Below are 20,695 nucleotides of genomic sequence, written 5' to 3' on the forward strand. Positions count from 1 at the left end.
AGCAGAACAGAAAAAAGTGAAATAACAAACAGTGATGATTTGTTCAGTCCAAACACCATTCCAATTACTGTGTGGTCAATCATAGCTAGTACTGTCTGCCATCTACCACAAAGCATTCAAGAATTGCGCAGACATTGCCGGGTCAATGATCTAGCCAACTTCAAGGCAGTTTCCAAGGGCAACATGTGCAATAGTGCCTTTCCAACATCCTTATTGCCAACACTCAAACTGTATTTGCTACTCTGTTTCTGCAGACTCAGCTTTTTTTTAAGTATCGCCTGCTCCAACTTCTCTTATTTCTAGTTTTTTTTCCCCCTGCTCCTGGGTTTTCTATTTTTCTATTTTCTCAGCTTTGTCTTCTTACTACTCTGTTCATTTCTTCTCTCTATCTATCAATCAGTCTACATTCCCTTTTTCCTCTTTCTTCTCTGGCTCTCACTTTCACATCTCTACTTTTGCTCACTCTGCCACACACATTTAATTTTTCTGTTTCTTCCTGACCGGCAGCCCTTGGATTCCTCACCAGAGGAAGCAACCAGAAATAGACACTACCAGAACAGATTTTACTTTGTTCCTTCTGTCCTTTTGACCAAAAAGTAGCAGTCACTTTTGGTCAAGAACAAGCAAAGAGAAGCACAAACACTGGCCACTGAGAAGCTGGATCAAAGTATTGCAGTAAACCAAGTTGCTTACACAGTGCTGGCACACAGTAGCTAGTTCTGGAGGTCATCAGTCTAACTGCTTTTATTCTACTGTCCTCTAGCTTGGCACTATTCCTCTTCCCACATCCATCTCTTCCTAACTCACTTAACAGCTCCCCACTACTCAAGATCTCTTCCCCAACCACCCAGCTGAAACCAGTTCCACTCCTACCTCCTATCATTCATCAAAACTGGATTGCAGGGACTAACAATCATATATTTTTTGTTTTTCATGCACACCGCTTCTAAATGATCTTTTAAAACTAAATCAATTGCTTGTGAAGTGGTGATGTGGTTTAACAATTAACTTACCTTCCAAAGTTAGCTGGAAGAAACTCCAGAAAGGCATCATTTAGGTAGAGCTGGGTCAAGTTTAGAAGCTGTGTGAAACCATCTGGCAGCCTAAAAAGGAGTTAAAGATTTAGTCCTTGAATCTGAGTTGCTATAGAAACAATGCAAATATAAATCTCTAAGGAGAAGCATGATAAGTTCTCCACCCTCACACCCCTTAGCTACACAGCTTATGTAAAAGAAGAATTTATTGAGAAACTTGTTACAGATGGCATTTTTGCTTGTTATTAAAACAAATAGCACACAACTTTTCCCTGTTACTGTCACAGGATTAAATTTATGTGCCTGACACATTAAAGTGGCTTCATCCTTCTCTCTTGTCCTATTTTAAGCTTTTTATCAGAGGATTTTTTTTTTTTTTTTACTGAAATGGCAAGCATATGCTGAGTGCTTCACTTTTCATAACTTCTTGAATGGGGCTCTATTTCTCTATGATATAGCATGTCTTTTGATGATAAAGGTAGTAATGTAATTGTATATACATTAGGGCTGTCAAGCGATTAAAAAAATTAATTGCATGATTAATCGCACTGTTAAAAACAATAGAATACAATTTATTTTAAATATTTTTGAATGTTTACTACATTTTCAAATATATTAATTTCAATTACAACACAGAATACAAAGTGTACAGTGCTCACTTTATATTTATTTTTTATTACAAATATTTGCACTGTAAAAAAAAAAATGTATTTTTCAATTCACCTCATACAAGTACTGTAGTGCAATCTCTTTGTCATGAAAGTTGAACTTAAAAATGTAGAATTATGTACAAAAAAACTGCCTTCAAAAATAAAACAATGTAAAATTTTAGAGCATACAAAAGTTCACTCAGTCCTCCTTCTTGGTCAGCCAATCACTCAGACAAACAAGATTGGGTACAATTTGCAGGAGATACTGCTGCCTGCTTCTTGTTTACAATGTCACCTGAAAATGAGAACAGGCGTTCACATGGCACTGTTGTAGATGGCATTGCAAGATATTTTAGCAGTATCCACAGAGGTGGGCTCAGAGTTCACAGTCTTGCCGCTTGCAATATTGCTCTGCCAAAGCCAAGGTCATCTCAAGCTTGCTGGGTAAGCACGTAAAGATTCATATGTCCCTTCATGCTTCAACCACCATTCCAGCCATGCTTCCATGCTGATGACGGGTTCTGCTTGATAACGATCCAAAGCAGTGCGGACTGATGCATGTTCATTTTCATCATCATGAGTCAGATGCCACCAGCAGAAGGTTCATTTTCCTTTTTGGTGGTTTGGGTCCTGTAGTTTCCGTATCAGGGTGTTGCTCTTTTAAGACTTCTAAAAGCATGCTCCACGTCACGTCCCTCTCAGATGTTGGAAGGCACTTCAGATTCTTAAACCTTGTGTGAGTGCTGTAGCTATTTTAAGAAATCTCACTTCGGTACCTTCTTTGCGTTTTGTCAAATCTGCTGTGAAAGTGTTCTTAAAACGAACGTGTGCTGGGTCATCATCCGAGAGTGCTATAACATGAAATATATGCAGAATGCAGGTAAAACAGAGCAGGAGACATACATTTCTCCCCCCACAGAGTACAGTCACAAATTTAATTGATGCATTTTTTTTAACACGCATCATCAGCATGGAAGCATGTCCTCTGGAATGGTGGCCAAAGCATGAAGAGGCAATATGAATGTTTAGCCTATCTGACATGTAAATATGTTGCAACACCGGCCACAAAAGGGCCATGCGAACGCCTGTTCTCACTTTCAAGAAGTGGTGTGATCCTGTTGCTGCTGAGAACTTTGGGCTCATTACTGAGCTGAGTCATGCTGAGAGGAGGGAAACGAAGGTGTCTCAGAGCCAAATCTCCCAACCCTGGGCCAGCCAAGGTGAGCTAAACTGGCCCTCTGCACAACTTAGAGCAGCCACTGGGCTGCTGGGTAGAACAGTCTCCTAGGGTAAGTCTACACTGCAATAAAATTCCTGGAGCAGAAAGTCTCAGAGCCCAGGTCAATTGACATAGGTTTAAGCTCCTGGGGCTCAGGCTGCAGGTCTAAAAACTGCAGTGTAGACATATCCCTAGAGACCTTCCAATTGGCTCCCCACCCACAAGCATCCCCCTGGCATCAGATGAAGGCAAGAGAGACTGGCACAAAATAAACTATGCTTGCCCGGGACTACCCCTGTTGGGGGAATGGGCATCCACTCCTATATGGCACCTTTAAAGCTACAACATGTTGCAGAATGCATAACATTTTCAACCTGGTGGCATGCAAACCCAGTCACTGTTTGGGCAGAATGGAGTTATCTAGGTATATTGGCTAGGCAACCCAAGGAAATTCCACACAACAGTACATTATTTAGATAATATTGAGGTGGGAAAATTAAGCATTTAGCCACTGACTTTAACGGGATTACAAGAACCGAGCCCACTAAATAGAAGGTCTTATACCTCAAAATAATGAAAAAGATGCTACAGATGCCAAGCCAAACACTGTCACATCAAAGAGCTCAAATATTACATTATCTCTTGCAATTTTTTATTATCACACTATAATCTGGCAATTATTCAATGAACACTAGCATTCATTTTAAAACAATCTACCACACCATATATTCTGTATGAACTAGGGGCCTGATTGGAGGAACCCTTATTCACGTGACAGTCCTTACATAAGTCAGGGTTTGCAAGATTAGGCACTTATTTTTCAAAATGTGATCATTTAATTTATAACCAGTTTTAGGTTTCAGATTAATACAGGAATGAATTTTGAGTCCTTGGCCAAATAACTCAATTAACACAAGATTTCATCTTTTCTTTACGTCAGTGTTTAATTTTGAGTGTCTTCATAATACGCTATAGGGCAAATCATAATATATAGATCAATAACTCAGTAAGTGCCATTGCATTTTCTGTCAAAGGTTAATAACCTGGAAAGCTACATTTACAGACTTTAAAATCCACAATCATTAAAAGAACATATATGTATATTTAAAATGGCAATGTAATTTTAGAACAAAACTTTGGACAATAAAATCTACTGGAGGAAACCACACAAATATACCATAAAACAAGAAATTACATTTAATGAGCACCTGAAACAAATGCTCTTACCAACATTTCAGCCATCTCTTTTTTTCTAGCTTGCACAGGACCTATACAATAATCTTAGACCCTGATTCTGCAGTTGTGCTTGTGCATAAAACCCATTAATTTGAATGTCACATGTTATTAAAGAGCTCTCTGCTTATCTGTTGCATCTATTGCATACTAATTAGTAACTCATTACCATAGCTGGTGTTTTAAAATGTTTAAACGTCCATTTTGAGTGTGTGTGTGTGTGTGTGTGTGTGTTCGAAAATGACTTTTCCCTTTACATATGCTTCCAGCAGTTGGTGACACCAAGCATCAAAAATAGTACGATATTGCATTCTGCGTTGTTTGGTATGTTTGTTTATGTTATCGATTTTTACAGGGGAAAAGTAGAAAATCTTAAACTCAAAACTTGGGTCTTGACCCTCCCAAAGACCTATGAACATACTTACCTGTAAATCTTTGCAGGTTTGGGACCTTGGAAGAATAACAACAGAAGGTTATTTACTGTAACTGGAGGTTCTTTGAGATCTGTGTTCCCTATCTGGATTCCAAACGTGGGTGTACATGCGTGCCATGTGCCGGAACTGTTCATAGTAGTGTCCACTGACCCGCACATGCGTCGACATCCGAGGCTTTAAGAGGTGATGAGGGTCAACGCCACTCCAGTTCCCTCTTACCAGGCAGTAGCAAAGCCCAGAGCAGAGGGGATGGAGAGTGGGATTGGAATCCAGATAGGGACCACATATCTCAAAGAACCTCCAGTTACTGTAAGTAATCTCTTCTTCTTCATGTGATGGTCCCTATGTGGATTCCAAACACGGGACAGTAGCAAGCAGTACTCAGTGCAGAGGCGGGTGCAAGGGCTCTCCAGAAGTCACAGTCAGAAGGATGGCAAAGCAAACAGCCGCATCCGCCACCGCGGCGGGGTGAGGCATAATGAGTGGTAAAGGTTTGGACGGAGGACCAAGTGGCTGCCTGGCACCTGTCCTGCCATGGGACATCTGCAAGGAAAGCTGACGTGGCAGCATGAGCCCACATGGAGTGGGCTGTGACTCCTTGCAGGGGCCGAGGGGGGGAACCAGAGGGAGCATAACAGTCCGCAATGCAGCTGGAGATCCAGTGGGAGAGACGTTGCGATGAGAGAGAGCGCAGCCTTGAAAGTGGTCAGCGATGGCGAGGAAGAGACTAGGGGAGGCGCAGAAGTCACGGGTGTGCTGGAGGTAGAAGGCTAGTGCTCAGCAGACCTTGTGGGAGTGCAGCATGCACTCCCTAAAGGAGGCATGCGGCTTAGATTAGAAGGTGGGTAAGTGAACACACTGGTTGAGGTGGAATGGGGAGACCATTTTTGGAAGAAATTTGGGATGAAGGGGTAGGGAGACCTTGTCACGGTGGAAGATGGTGAAGGGCAGTCCCACCATCATGGCTACCAGTTCACTGATGCGCCGTCTGGAGGTGATAGTGACCGTTGCCCGATCCCGCCAGATCTTGCGCAGGACCTGGGGAAGCAGGAGAATGGAGGGGGAAGGCATAACAGAGCACATTGGTCCAGGGAATGAGAAAGGCATCTCCCTGCGAGCTGGAACTGAGGGCGGTAGAAGAGTGGAAAGTTTGTGGTTGGTTGCTGTGGCAAAGAGGTCCCATCGAGGCATGCCCCACTGGCGAAAGATGGAGCAGATCGTGGATTTCCCACTCATGATTGGCATGGAAGAAGTGACTGAGCTCGTCCACTAGAAAGTTGTTCATGACAGGAAGGTGTAGAGAATGGAGGGTGATGCTGTGTCGGAGGCACCAATTCCAAAGGTGAATGCCCTCCACACAGAGGGAGGGGGACCAGGCCCCGCCCTGCTTGTTGACATAGACGACCACCGCCATGTTGCTGGACAACACCTGGACATGGCAGGAACAGAGGAGTGGCAGAAAGGCCTGGGAGGCAAAACGGATTAGTTCCAGGATGTTGATGTGCATCCTTGCCTCTCGGGGTGCCCAGAGGCCCTGGGCCATGCAACTGTCCAAGTGGGCTCCCCAGCCTGCTAGCGAGGCATCAGTGGTGAGAGTAGAGAGAGGCATAGGAAGTGCGAATGGAATGCCTGTGAGGACCGTGGACGGGTTGCACCACCAGGACAGGGAGGCCAGGACAGGGGGGGGGGGATGAGTGAGCTTGGTGAGCGCATCCCTTTGCAGGTTGTAGGTTGAGCATAGCTACAGTTGGAGGCAACGCATATGCAAGCGAGCAAACAGAGTGATTGCAGTACAGGCAGTCATATGGCCTAAGAGGGAGAAGCACTGGCAAACACGCGTGCATGATCGGTGGTGTAGTTGTGCGATAAGAGCAGTAAGGGCAGCAAAGCAGTGTGAGGAGACTGGTAGGTAGTGCAGGGATGGGGTCAGAAAGACAACCAGCGCCACCTGTAGGTAGGGGCGGAGGTATAGAGGCCCAGCAACCAGAGGGTGACCCAAGAGTCCCTCCATTCCCTTAAGGATTCATCAGTTTTGTTACTGAAGAGTTTTTGGTTATTGAAAGGGAGGTCCTCAAGTGTGGTTTGGACCTCCTTCAGGAAACCACTGGACTGCAGCCAGAAGTCACAGCGGAACACCAGTCCGGAAGCCACGGAGTGGGAGGCAGTGTCAGCAGCATCGACTGCGGCTTGAAGGACTATCTTGGTCACTAATTTGCGCTCGTCTAAGAGGTGTTGAAAAAAAACGGTTACCCACTTTTTCATAACTGTTGTTCTTTGAGATGTGCTGCTCATGTCCATTCCATTCTAGCTGTGCGTGTGCCCACGTGCGCAGTTATTGGAGATTTTTGACTTAGCAGTATCCACAGAGTTGGCTATGGTGCCCTCTGGAGTGCCGCACTCAAGCAGCGGTACATTAGGCGCCGCCAGCCCTACGCCCTCTCAGATCCTTCTTACCGACAACTCCAACAGAGGGGCAGGAGGGCATATAATGGAATGGACATGAGCAACACATCTTGAAGAACAACAGTTATGAAAAGGCGGGTAACTGTTTTTTCTTCTTCGAGTGCTTGCTCATGTCAATTCCATTCTAGGGTGACTCAAAAGCAGTATCCACAAAGGTGGGCTCAGAGTTCACAGTCTTGCCGCTTGCAATATTGCTCTGCCAAAGCCAAGGTCATCTCAAGCTTGCTGGGTAAGCATGTAATGAGATGAAAACGTGTGGATGGATGACCAGGTAGCAGGCCGACAGATTTATTGGATCGACACCTGCGCCAGGAAGGCTGCCGATTATGCCAGCACCCTAGTTGAGTGAGCTGTCACGAGCACTGGCAGAGGCACCTTTGCCAGCTCATAAGCAACAAACAACTGCATTGACTTACGGAATGGCTTCATTCTGTCTATGTAGAAGGCCAGCGCCTGCCTGACGTTCAGGGTATGCAGCCTCATTCTTCATCTGACACATAAGGCTTGAGACAGAAGACTGGTAAGTATATGTCCTGACCAGTATGAAACTGGGAAATGACCTTGTGCAGAAATGCCGGGTGTGGGTGCAACTGGACCGTATCCTTGTAGAAGACTGTATAAGATGGTTCCCAGGTGAGCGCCCTGATCTCGGACACCTTGCAGGCCGCAGTTATAGTGACCAATAAAGAAACCTTCCAGGAGAGAAGCAGGAGGGAGCAGGAAGCCAAGGATTCGAAGGGAGGATGCATGAGCCTTGACAGCACAAGATTCAGGTCCCAAGGGGGGACCGGGTCCTGGACGTGTGAGTAGAGGCACTCCAGACCTTTCAAGAACTGCTCCACCATATGATGGGCGAAGACCGACCTGCCTTGAAATGGAGGGTGGAACGCTGAAATGGCTGCCAGGTGGACTTTGACCAAAGAGAGGGACGGACAGGCTTAACGTGCAGCAAATAGTCCAAGATATCCTGCAACGGGGCCACTTCAGCCCAAATGTGCCAATCTGAGGCCCAACATGTGAATTGTTTCCATTTCACCAAGTAGGTTGCCCTGGTGGAGGGTTTCCTGCTGCCCAGCAAAACCGTTGGACACCAGCAGAACTCGCCTGTTCGTCCAAACTTAGCCATGCAGTAGCCAACCTGTCAAGTGCAGCGCCGCCAGGTTTGGATGCAGCAAATTGCCATGGCTCTGGGACAGCAAATCCAGCTGAAGAGGCAGCTGCAGCGGGGCTGCTGCCAAAAGATTTAGCAGTATGATGAATCAGTGCTGGCGAGGCCATGCTAGGGCTATCAGGATGTAAGACAAAGCAAACGTCTTCACCTTTACCAGGACCCTATGGATTAATGGAAGGCGTACAGCAGCACTCCCGACCACAGGAGCAAGAAAGCGTCTGACAGGGATCCCTTGTCCCTTCCCTCCGAGAACAGAACGCATGGCATTTTCTGTTCCACCTGGACACGAAGAGGTCCACCTGGGGAGTCCCCCACCTGTTAAAGATTAGGCTGACCACCTCCAGATGGAGCGACCATTCGTGACGAGACAAGAAGGTCCTGCTGAGGCGATTTGCCAAGACGTTCTCGCTTCCAGGTAGGTGGGCGGCTACCAGATGAATGGCATGCCACTCATACAAGTCCCGAAGGCTAAGCGCCTCCCGACAAGGGCCGAAGACCTGGCACCGCCCTGCCTGTTGATGTAATACATCGTGGCGATATTGTCCGTCAGGACCTGCACCACCTTGCCTTTCAGGTGGGGGCAACAAAGCCTGGCAGGCCAGGCAAACCGCTCTGAGCTCTCTGATGTTGATATGAAGGGCTAGATCATGTCAAAACCAATGACCCTGTATGCTGAGCTTGCCCAAGTGGGCTCCCCAAGCCCAGATCTGACACATCTGAGACCAGGATCAGTGACGGGGTCACAAAGGGAACTCCCTGCAGCACTGACTCAGGATTCAGACACCAGTCCAGGGATGAAAGGATGTGGTTCGGCACCATGACCACTCGGTCCAGGGCATGCCTGCTGGGGATATAGACCAAGGCCATCCACGCTTGCAGAGGCCGTAGATGAAGTCGAGCATGGCTGACCAGGTACGTGCAGGCAGCCATGTGGCCCAGCAGTCACACGCAGGTGTAGGCCATGGTGAGCGGGTGGTTCTTTACATGGGAGATCAGGTCCGACATGGCCTGAAATCACGCTTTCAGAAGAAAGGCTCTGGCCTGCGTGGAGTCGAGAATCGCTCTGATAAACTCTATGCGCTGGACTGGCATTAACATGGACTTTTGCATGTTTATCAACAGACTCAGATTGCAGCAGGTGGAACGCACCAGATCAGGCTCCTTTGCACTTGCTCTGGAGATCTGCCCTTGATGAGCCAGTCGTCGAGATACGGGAAAATTTGGACCCTGTCTCAGATAAACCACTGCTGGTGCCACGCATTTTGTGAACACCCTGGGTACTGAAGACAGGCCAAAAGGCAGTGCCATGAACTGGAAATGGAAATGGTGTCCGGCCACTATAAAACGGAGGATACACCTGTGCCTTGGGAATATGGAGACATGAGATCTAGCCCTCTAAGTCGAGAGCAGCGTACCAGTCTCCTGGATCCAGGGAGGGGATGATGGAGGCCAGGGAAACCATGCAGAACTTCAACTTCTTGAGAGACTTGTTGAGGTGACACAGGTCCAGGATGGGTCTTAGTCCCCGTTTTGCCTTCGGGATTAGGAAGAAATGGGAGTAGAATCCTCGGCCTTCCACGTCCTAAGGGCTCCTTCACAGCCCCCAGGCGCAGGAGCTTTTCGACCTCCTGAAAGAGGAGTTGCTCATGAGAACAGTCCCTGAGGAGGGATGGAGGTGGGTGAGAGGGAGGGGCAGCTGTAAATTGCAGGGTATAGCCCCAAGATATTATATCCAGGACCCAATGGTCCAAGGTTACCCGCAACCAAGCTGAATGGTAGGAGCAGAGACAGTCGAGGAAAGAACACGGAGGATCTGGGTAACTGACTGGGGCGTCGCTCTCGAGCGCACCCTCAAGACAAGCACTTCTGGCCCCTAAGTGCTTGGCGGGACCTGGTTGCGCAGGTGAGCAAGAGGAAGAAGGGCGGCGACGACTGAAACTAGTGTCCCTTCTTCTTGCAGAGCCCTGACAAGGCTGCCAGGGCTTTGGCGGTAGGGGTGCCAAACTCCTGGGCCAGACCCTGCGGGAGAGATTCCTGGAACTTGCACAGAGCATCCCAGAGAGTAAAAATATATCTGCCCAACGGGGTCTGATGGTTCGCCACCCGAAACTGTAAGCTGGACATTGAATAAATTTTTCTCCCAAAGAGATCGAGTCTTTTGGCCTCTTTGTTCTTGGGAATCGAGGAGGTGTGACCCTGTTTGTCTTTTTCATTGGCCACAGACACAACCAGCGAGCCTTGGGGTGGGTGAGTATAGAGGTATTCAAAGTACTTCTTTTCAGCCCTTTTGGAGGTGGGAGGGATGGAAGAAGGGGTTTGCCATAGGCCCTTGGCAATTTTAAGAACTCTTTCATGTACGGGTAGGGCAACCCGGGTAGGCACAGAGGCTGAGAGGACATTAAAGAACGTATCCTCCTGCTCCATCATCTCCTGCACCTCCAGGCCAAAATCCTCAGCCACGTGCCGAAGTAGAGCCTCGTGTTCCTTGAAGTCGTCCAGCGCGCTAGCCCTCGGAGGCCCCACAACCACCTTGTCCATTGATGATGAGGAAGATTGGACTGCTGGAGGGCGTCCCGGGTGTTCTACCACCTCCAGAGACGGAGACTTAGGAGTGGACACAGACTCCTTCGCCCGACCTCTGAACAGGTCCCCGGCACCAAGCCCGGTGCCATCACTGCCGCCGAACGATGCTCCGAAGCGGCAACCAAAGAGCGCTGCGAAGGGGCCATCGTCATCACCAGTACTCCCCATGCGCTCCAGTAAGGCCACTGTGCTGGCATGGCCGTGCTACCACTGTAGTGCTGCAGACAATGGCCCAGGCTCTAGTGCCCAATCTCGCCAATGGGACCTGGGCAATGGGCTGAACTGGCCCTTCCAGTGACCAGGGAGGGGCCATCGACGCCTGCGTCTGCTTGCTAGTCATGGCTACTGGTGACCTACGACCAGAGATGGGTGATGGTTGTCGGTACCGGGGAGATCGGTACCAGTGCTGGGGGGGACCGGAGCCGAGATGGGGAACGTTCCCACTGTGCTGGCCATCAGGACCAACATTGAGAGGACAATCGACAGGAGGATGACCGGTGCCGGGAATAATACGGGGAATGACGTTCTCGTGCAGGTGAGTAGTGCCGAGGGGATCTTGACACTGGTCTGGGTGACCGAGGTCGAGTGTTGGACCTGTCTCGGGATCCACAACATGATGGGGAGGATTGTTGCCTCTTCTCCAGTGACTTGTGGTGCTCCCCTGCCCCTTTAGGGATCTTAGTGTCTGGCTTGCCCTCTTGGGGAGCCTGAGCCGAGTCCTGCGGCACCCGAGTCGATAGCGGTGGAGGCGGAGACCTCTGCGCTCTCTGCACCTTGGAAGACAATGGTGCCAAGGGTGTGGGTCCCATACCGCTCCCAGGAGTCAGTGGCAGACCTTTGAGGGGGCTGGGAGCCCCAACCGGGGGGGCATGGACATGTGGCTCTGGAGTGGCCTGGCAGTTTGGCCCAGGTCCCTTGCTCGACTACTCTTGGGCCTTTTTGCTTGGCGCCAGGAAGTGTTTCTTTGACTTTTTCCTCCGCACTGGTGATGGGGAGCGGTGCCGGTAGCAACCAGCTGCCAGCAGTGTGCTGCGCACAGAGGCCAAGGTGCTCAGTGCAACCTGGCAGGCCGGCTTGCAAGCTGGACAAAGTGCGGACTCCATCAGGAGAGCCCTCAAACAGATATCCAATTCCCTCTAGATTCGGGGCCGAAAGTTTTTATAGATCTAGCACCGATCTTTGACGTGTGACTCCCCCAAGCACTTAAAACAGCTGCTATGGGTGGGGGGTCACTAACAGGTATAGGCCTATTGCAGTCTGAGCAGGGCTTAAACCCGGAAGACCGAGGCATGCCCCTCCTGGGGCGAAGTCCCTGCTGCAACCCTAACTGCTAACTAACAATTACACTTAACAACTACTTAACTAATACTATAAACAAACTATTTACAAAGGCTTCAAAGCATAAAGTTGATTGAGATAAAAACTGCTAGCCCTTGCCAAGCAGGGAAAGGCGCTCTGACTAATCACCATGGGCGGTAAGAAGGAACTGAAAGGGCGTAGGGCCAGCAGCGCCTGATATACTGCTGCACGAGCACGGCACTCCAGAGGGTGCCACAGCTGACCCTATGGATACAGCTAAGTCAAAAATCTCAGACAACTGCGCAAGTGGGCATGTGCACACCTAGAATGGAATCAACATGAGCAAGCGCTCGAAGAAGTGCTGCTGCTTATCGGGTGGTAGGAAGGCTTGAAAATCTACAAGATTGTTATAGGAAAGAAAGTCATATTTTGCCAGGATGGCCTGGTAACTGGCACTGCAGAAGTGCAGGCCCACAGAGCAGTAGACCTTATATCCAATAAGACCAAGCTTCTTTGCCGCCTGGTCCGAGGAGGTGGAGCGAAGATGTTGCTGGTGGGCACATTCCATGGTTGCCTGGATCACCAAGGAATTTGGTGGTGGTCTACATGGTTGGCTGGCACATAGTATCTGCACTTGGATTGTTTTGGGGTCAGGGCACAGGAGTCCAGAGTGTGCCAAACCGCTTGTGCTAGTTCAAGGATGGCATCATGTATGGGCAAGGCAGTACGGGAAGTTCCAGGGGGCTAAAGAATTTCCAGGAGCTGATCATGGGGTTCCTGTATGTCTTCCAGGGGGAGGTTGAGGGCAGCTGCCATGTGGCGGAGAAGGTCCTCATACTGGATGTGGTAATCCGGAGGTGAGAGAGGAGGAGGAATGGGCATGTCATCCGGTGAGAAGACGCGCCAGTGGGGACCGAGGGAGCCAATGGTGCTGGTGGCACAGAGGGCACCGGAAGAGCAGAAGCGTCGTGTGGATCCTCATAGACAGAGGGATCAATGGGAGGTGGACACGGGTAGTGCTGCAGCCATGACGAGAGTCCGCAGAGGCAGTATAGGTCCCAAACAGACCAGTAGGGCCGAGCATAGGGGTCAACAGGCATCAGTGGTCCCCGCGGGTAGGCGAGCCATGGATTGGCTGCTGGGTCATAGGAGGGCAGAGAGGGCTGGCTGCAGGGGTCCAAGCTGTAGGAGCGAGCCAGGAAGAAGGCTGGGTCCTGTTCGGAAGACCAGTCTGACTCTGAAGATGGATCTGGCAGAGACAGACCTATCAGCGCGGGGTGGGATGACGCAGGGCAGTCCATGAGCAGGAGAGGTGTTTCATAGCCAGAGACGGAGGACTGAGATTAACCAGTGGTCCGGAATGCGGAGGAGAGCCAGCGAGCGGCAGCAGCAGTTCAGCCATCAGTGTCGGGGGGACAAACGTCCCGGTGTGCGCGCGAGATCAGATGGGCAGGCCGGATGGTCCTCGCAGTGTGGACAGTGCCAGAGGTGATGGTGTCGAGATGGAAACCATGGCTAAGGATGGTGCCAGCGGAGCACGATGCTTTGATTTATGCTCCGAACACGCAACCCAACCTGGTGCAGCGTGGGGAGGTAACGCTGTATTTAGCAGCAGTCCCTGTTGGGGAGCCGCCCTTGTTCCAGTGAGTGTGCTTCTTATGCACACAATGGGATTTGGGCAGAGGTGGCGGTACCGCTGGCGCTGGGTGGGAAGGACTGGGGGAAGCGCCCGCTGCCGGTGGGTGCTCTGACAGATCCACCGGTTCTGGATCCAAAGGGGCACATGGCCACATTGCTTCTTCCATGAGGAACTTATGGAGGCGAAGCTCCTGAGCTTCCTGAGTATGGGGCGGAATTGATCAGCAGATAGAGGAGCGAGCGGTGATATGGACTTTGCCCAAGCAGTAAAGGCAACATTGGTGCTTGTCACTCACAGAGAAGGAGCGAGGGCACGAACCACAGAACTTAAACCCGCCTTGCTTGAAAGAACAAGGAGCAATGGTCTGCAGTGGGGGAGGCCTAGTTGGATGTTAGGAAAAACTATTTCACTAGGAGGGTGGTGAAGCACTGGAATGGGTTACCTAGGGAGGTGGTGGAATCTCCATTCTTAGAGGTTTTTAAGGCCCAGCTTGACAAAGCCCTGGGTGGGATGATTTAGTTGGGGTTGGTCCTGCTTTGAGCAGGGGGTTGGACTAGATGACCTCCTGAGATCTCTTCCGATCCTAATCTTCTATGATAGTCCCCAGGCTGCAGAAGAGTCCCACAAAGGGAGGGAAAGTCCAAAACAGTAACAACTAGCAACTATCTGAATGGACAACTAACTACAACTAGAGAAGAAAAAACTATGTACAAGGAAAAAAGGTGAAAAAGGCAGTACTTGTAGCAAGCTAGGAGCACTGAGGAACAGGGGTTCTGATTCTGGCCATGCAGCAGTAAGAGGGAACTGGACTGGCATAGACCCACACGGCCTCTTAAAGCCTCAGACATGTGATGCAGTTGACGCACGTGCAGGTCAACGGACAGTGGTGCAAATGCACACCCACGTTTGGAATCCACAAAGAAGAAGGAAAGGTTTTCAAATATGTTATGCAAAATTGGAAAGTAAGTATTTGTATTTGTGTAATCTACACACAGTGCATTTTTTTTATCAGAGTAAAATTCACCCCTCCCATCAAAAATCCAGAGTGATCAGACTTTGTGCATTAAGTGGATGACTGGATAGAATTCACACCCATTGACATGCAAGTAATGATGCTACAGCACAGCCTCTCTGTGGCTTTTGTTTCAATTTACTGGCACGAATAATGTCTCTCTGTGGCTTTTGTTTCAATTTACTGGCACGAATAATGTCTGCAAAAGATTCAACCCAATGGATCCACATAAATGAAGATCCAGAGCGACCCCTTTCCAATAACCTGCACAGCAAGTTACTGAGCAGCAAGCGAAGACGTAAAACTACAATGCACCAGTTTTCCATGCAGTAACATCCACTAAAGCGCAGTGAAAGTCCCAGAGTGTGGCATGGCATATTACTACTTGAAAACATAGCACACTAAGTAGATTCACATCCTCATTGTACAAAAAGCCGTTAGAGGATTAGGTTAGACCCTCGTGGGGCAAAAATCTAGTACATGACTACTCTGCCAATGTTTCTTTCTCTGCCTGCAGAGGCACTGCAGGTCTTGAGTGGTGTAGAGAGCTGTGCACAGATGCATCAACTTGGATGAAATTCATCTTTAATTTGGGATCTTAATTAAAAAATAATTAAATTAACTTTGTACATGAGCTTTGCAGTGCACCTTTACTTTTCACTTCCACATCTATAAAATTTCTGCAGTGATAAATATAAACATAACTCTAATTATTGATACTCACTTAGAAATTGGATTGACACTGGCTTCAATAATTGTTAAACACTTACAGCACTTTATAGTTTCTGGAAAATCTTGAATCCCTAGAAAGAAAAAAGTTTGAAAGGTATTATAAGGATGTTCTATGAAAAACTGCTAAACTTGCTTTGCTTCTAAATATCTAATTTAGTCAAATTAGATGTCTAAATCAACAGAGCCTGATGAGATACATCCTAGAATACTTAAGGAACTGGCTCAAGAGATCTCTGGGCACATTAGTGATTATCTTTGAGAACGGGAGAGATACCAGAGGACTGGAAAAGGGCAAATATAGTACCTATTTATAAAAAGGGGAATAAGGACAACCCATGGAATTATAGGCCAGTCAGCTTAATGTTGGCACCAAAATATAATGGAGCAAATAATCAAACAGTTTGTAAGCACCTAGAAGAAAATAAGGTAGAAACAGTCAACACAAATTTGTCAAGAACAGATCATGTCAAACCAACCTAATATCCTTCTGTGACAGTATAACAAGCCTTGTGGATAGTGGGAAGCAGATGATGTGATATATCTCAACTTTAGTAAGGTTTTTGATACCGTCTCACATGACAAACTCGAGAAATATAGTCTAGATCAGTGGTTTTCAACCTGTGGTCCATGGACCTCTGAGGGTCCATAGACTATACCTAAGATTTCCAAAGGGGTCTGGGTACTCCATTTGAAATGTTTTAGGGGTCCACAAATGAGAAAAGTTTGGAAACTACTGGTCTAGATGAACCTACTATAAGGTGGGTGCATAACTGGCTGGAAAACCATACTCAGAGAGTAGTTATCAACGGTTCACAATCAAGCTGGAAGGGCATATCAAGTGGGGTCCTAGAGGGATCTGTCCTGGGTTCAATTCTATTCAATATCTTCATAAATGATTTCGATAATGGCATAAAGAGTACACTTATAAAGTTTGTGGACGATACCAAGTTGGGAGGAGTGGCAAGCACTTTGTAGGACTACAACTCAAAATGATTTTTACAAACTGGAGAAACGGTCTGAAATAAATAGGATAAAATTCAATACATCAACTACACAACTACAAACCGGGAAATGACTGCCAAGGAAAGAGTACTGCAGAAAGGGATCTGGGGTTACAGTGGATCACAAACTAAATATGAGCTAACAATGTAATACTGTTGCAAAAAAAGCGAACATCATTCTGGGATGTATTAGCAAAAGTGCTGAAATCAATTAATGAGAAGTAATTATTCCACTCTACTCAGCACTTATAAAGCCTCAACTGGAGTATTGTGTCCAGTTCTGGATGCCACACTTCAGGAAAGATATGGACAAACTGGAGAAAGCCCAGAGGAAAGCAACAAAACTGATTAATGATCTAGAAATCTTGACATATGAGGAAAGATTGAAAAAATGTGGTTTCTTTAGTTTGAAAAAGAGAAGACTGAGGGGGGACCTGATAACAGTCTTCAAATACATAAAAGGTTGTTATAAACGGGAGGGTGATAAACTGTTTTCCTTAACCTCTGAGGACAGGACAAGAAGTAATGGGCTTAAATTGCAGCAAGGGAGATTTAGGTTAGACATTAGAAAAAACCTTCCTATCTGTACAGGTGGTTAAGCACTGGAACAAATTACCTAGGGAGGTTGTGGAGGTTAAGAACAGGTTAAACAAACATTAGTCAGAGATGGTCTAGAATGATAATACTGTATCCTGCCTCAGTACAGGGATTGGACTATATGTCTTGAGGTCCCTTCCAGTCCTACATTTCTATGATTCTATCTTCACCAGAAGTTTTCATTATTAATGTAGAGTACCACTATAAATTCAGGTCAGCATTCAGACATAATAGGTTTTTGTATTTTGTTCATTATTAGTGATCTTTCAGTTGTATATGGCTAACCAACCGGTGCTAAACTTATATTCCTCCAAATCAACTGTAGTATTTGGGCAAATTCTTCTGGGGGGTCCACAGGACAGTAGCCAACTTAGGTACCATCATTTGCAAAACTCCCACTGGATCCAATGCTGAGTACCAACAATGTAGGGTTATGACAAGTATTTTGTCTATATTTTGTGACTGTTACAGTTATGATTATAATATCAGAACTGGCAAAATTTTATATATTGCTTAGAAAAATCCTTTTATCCTAGAATTTCAGACAAGAATTCTTCAGTCAATGGTAATTGCAATTGCTATTCAAGAGCTATGTTGTGTCCAGCAAAGAAATGACTAGGCTATCACTTCTATATTGAACAGCCAGGAAGCCATGGTACACACTAAAATGCTTAAGTGGATCTCAATATACAGGACTTAAAGTCTAAGCACTCATCAAGCCTCACTGAAGTACAGCTTCCAACCCTACAAAAAAGATCCACAGGTATAAAACAGCAGAAAATTATTGTGGCACTCAAAACAGCACCCTGGAACCCCCATATTCACCCCGCCATATAATTATGATATATTTCATACAAAGCATGCCATTAGGATACCGTAGGAAAGGTCATGATCTGCTGAAACCCATTGTTAGGTCAAAATATGTATACTGTTAGTATGTATGAAGACATGAGATTTTGCTGTATGGTTATTATTGAAATATGTTGCAAGTTTGAGAGTCATCCACTGCTAGTTCTCCAGTGACAACAAAGGAGATGATCCTCTCCCAGTAGGGTATCAGAGGGGTAGCTGTGTTAGTCTGAATCTGTAAAAAGCAACAGAGGGTCCCTGTGGCACCTTTAAGACTAACAGAAGTATTGGGAGCATAAGCTTTCGTGGGTAAGAACCTCACTTCTTCAGATGCAAGTAATGGAAATCTCCAGAGGCAGGTATAAATCAGTATGGAGATAACGAGATTAGTTCAATCAGGGAGTGTGAGGTGCTCTGCTAGCCGTTGAGGTGTGAACACCAAGGGAGGAGAAACTGCTTCTGTAGTTGGATAGCCATTCACAGTCTTTGTTTAATCCTGATCTGATGGTATCAAATTTGCAAATGAACTGGAGCTCAGCAGTTTCTCTTTGGAGTCTGGTCCTGAAGTTTTTTTGCTGTAAGATGGCTACCTTTACATCTGCTATTGTGTGGCCAGGGAGGTTAGAAGCAGTTTCTCCTCCCTTGGTGTTCACACCTCAACGGCTAGCAGAGCACCTCACCCTCCCTGATTGAACTAACCTCGTTATCTCCATACTGATTTATACCTGCCTCTGGAGATTTCCATTACTTGCATCTGAAGAAGTGAGGTTCTTACCCACAAAAGCTTATGCTCCCAATACTTCTGTTAGTCTTAAAGGTGCCACAGGACCCTCTGTTGCTTTTTCCCAGTAGGGTGTTAAACAACCATTAATCAGCAGGGGAGTTTTAAACAAGAGATCTACAATGCTGTAAGAGAGCTGCACAAACATCACACAGTGGGGGACTGCTCAACTATGTGACTCAGCAAAGCCCACTAAGACATGTCTGGGGGCTAGTGTTTTCTAGGCACATGGACTGAAGATATAAAATAGGGGACACTGGTATCATGCTCTTATCTTTCTCCTCCCTCACTTATGTTGGAAGCAACAAGAAATGCTTGAAAGACAAACACTTGAACTGAGGAGGTTGATCCCAGGCTTAAAGGAGAAGCCTGTGTATTAAGAACTGTAACCTGCCTGTAACACCTAGTGGGGTGAGAAAAACTGTTTGATTCAAATACTGTGTAGTCTAGTATGATTTAAGATTTAGACTGAGCACTTACCTTTTATTTTCTTTGGTAACTATCTCTAACCTTTTGCGCCTGCCACTTATAATCGTTTAAAATCTTTCTCTAGTTAATAAAGCTGTTTTATATTTTACCTAAAACAGTGTGTTTGGTTGAAGTGCCTGGGAAATGTCAGCTCAGTTTACAAAGGCTAGCAGGTGTCCTCTCCACATCGAGGGAGGAGTGGACTTGGTAATAAACTTACACTGGTTAGGCTTCTGAAGAGGGCAAGATGTTATATTCCAGGGGTGCAAGGCTGGGGGCTTGGGAGATTTTCTGGTGCCTTTCTCTGTGTGATTTGTGAGTGGTTCAGGGAGCATTCACACAATTTAGCTGGGTGTGGGGCTGGTCACGAGCAAAGCATTGTGAAAGACAGCCCAGGCTGGAGAATTAAAAGGGCACAGCGGTACCCCAGCTGCAGATTGTACCCCAGGGATCCCGTCACAACTATACCGGACATTTCCTTAAGAGGTTAATTTCACTCCTATTCCATGAAATAACTTTCCCCTAACTAAGCTGATATACATGCAAATTGTGAGGGAAACCAAGAGAGAGAAAGAAATGGCTCCCAATGGTCTATGTAAGTGTAAGAATCAAGCATGGATATCAAAAAAGAAACAACTAATAATTACAAATGTATGTGTCAGGGTGCATATCAAAGCTTGACTGATTTATTCAATTAAGTTCTATCCATTTTGGTTTAAAAACAACAAAAAGACTAAATGAGAGTGGAACTTAATTCCTTACCCCTTCTCACAATCCATTTACCTTTCTGAGAATTTATTACGAATGCTTACATTAACTACTTGCTTCTCTCCAAGAGAGCATGACTGGAATAAATACAATTTCAATTTGGTAAGTAAGCAAGAAAAATAAATCACAGATAGTTCAAAAACCGAAGACAATGACAACATAGTTACTTAATTGCACAACCAAATTATGGATTCTAGGAAATCTGTTTGATATATATTGTGTTCTGGGGTCTAAAAAGGTGACATAAGTAGGCCAGGTTTTGTAATATAATTGTTAGTTTTCTCTATTTCTAAATCACTGGAGAGCCAACATGAATGCTGTCTCCTTTCAATTTCAGTATGTTTCTGAATAAAGAATGTAAAATGCCAAATTTTCAACCAGTCTGAGCCAAGCTTTTTTCTTTGCCCACAATTTTATGGGTGCAAAGAGCTGCAAAGAAATTTAGATTACATGGACATTTAAGTAAATGATTCATGAGTTTGCTACTTAGCCATAATTTGCTACTTAGCCACGTAGATGACAAGAACTCTGCTTACGTTTATAATTTGGGTACAAATACAGAAACTAATGTCTCAAAATCCAATTGACTAAAAATCTTACCTAAAGAGTCTATGTATAGCTTACTGTGTTCCTAAAGTGCCAGGACTGTGAAAAACATTTGCAGCATCATATCTTGCCATTGTTCCCTATGCAGAACTGCCACTGAAGCCAGTAGGAATTTAACTTTTCCATAAATAGCAGGACATAGCTCAAAAAATCATG

At 46.4% G+C, this 20,695-nt stretch overlaps 1 protein-coding gene across 1 annotated transcript in view; it reads right to left on the bottom strand.

Moving 5' to 3' along the window:
• The window catches only part of LOC112115942 (leucine-rich repeat-containing protein 7), a 243,760-nt gene that overhangs the window by 173,192 nt on the left and 49,873 nt on the right, over positions 1-20,695 (bottom strand). Inside the window, exons 4-5 of the mRNA XM_029912345.1 lie at positions 15,462-15,540; positions 1,014-1,103 (exon numbers count right to left, since the gene is read on the bottom strand). Of these exons, the coding sequence (XP_029768205.1) occupies positions 1,014-1,103; positions 15,462-15,540 (169 nt within the window). The remainder of the gene's footprint in view (positions 1-1,013; positions 1,104-15,461; positions 15,541-20,695) is intronic.

Source organism: Terrapene carolina, unplaced genomic scaffold (assembly GCF_002925995.2).
Source record: "Terrapene carolina triunguis isolate 2854851 unplaced genomic scaffold, T_m_triunguis-2.0 Scaffold210, whole genome shotgun sequence".
Taxonomy (NCBI): Eukaryota; Metazoa; Chordata; order Testudines; family Emydidae; genus Terrapene; species Terrapene triunguis.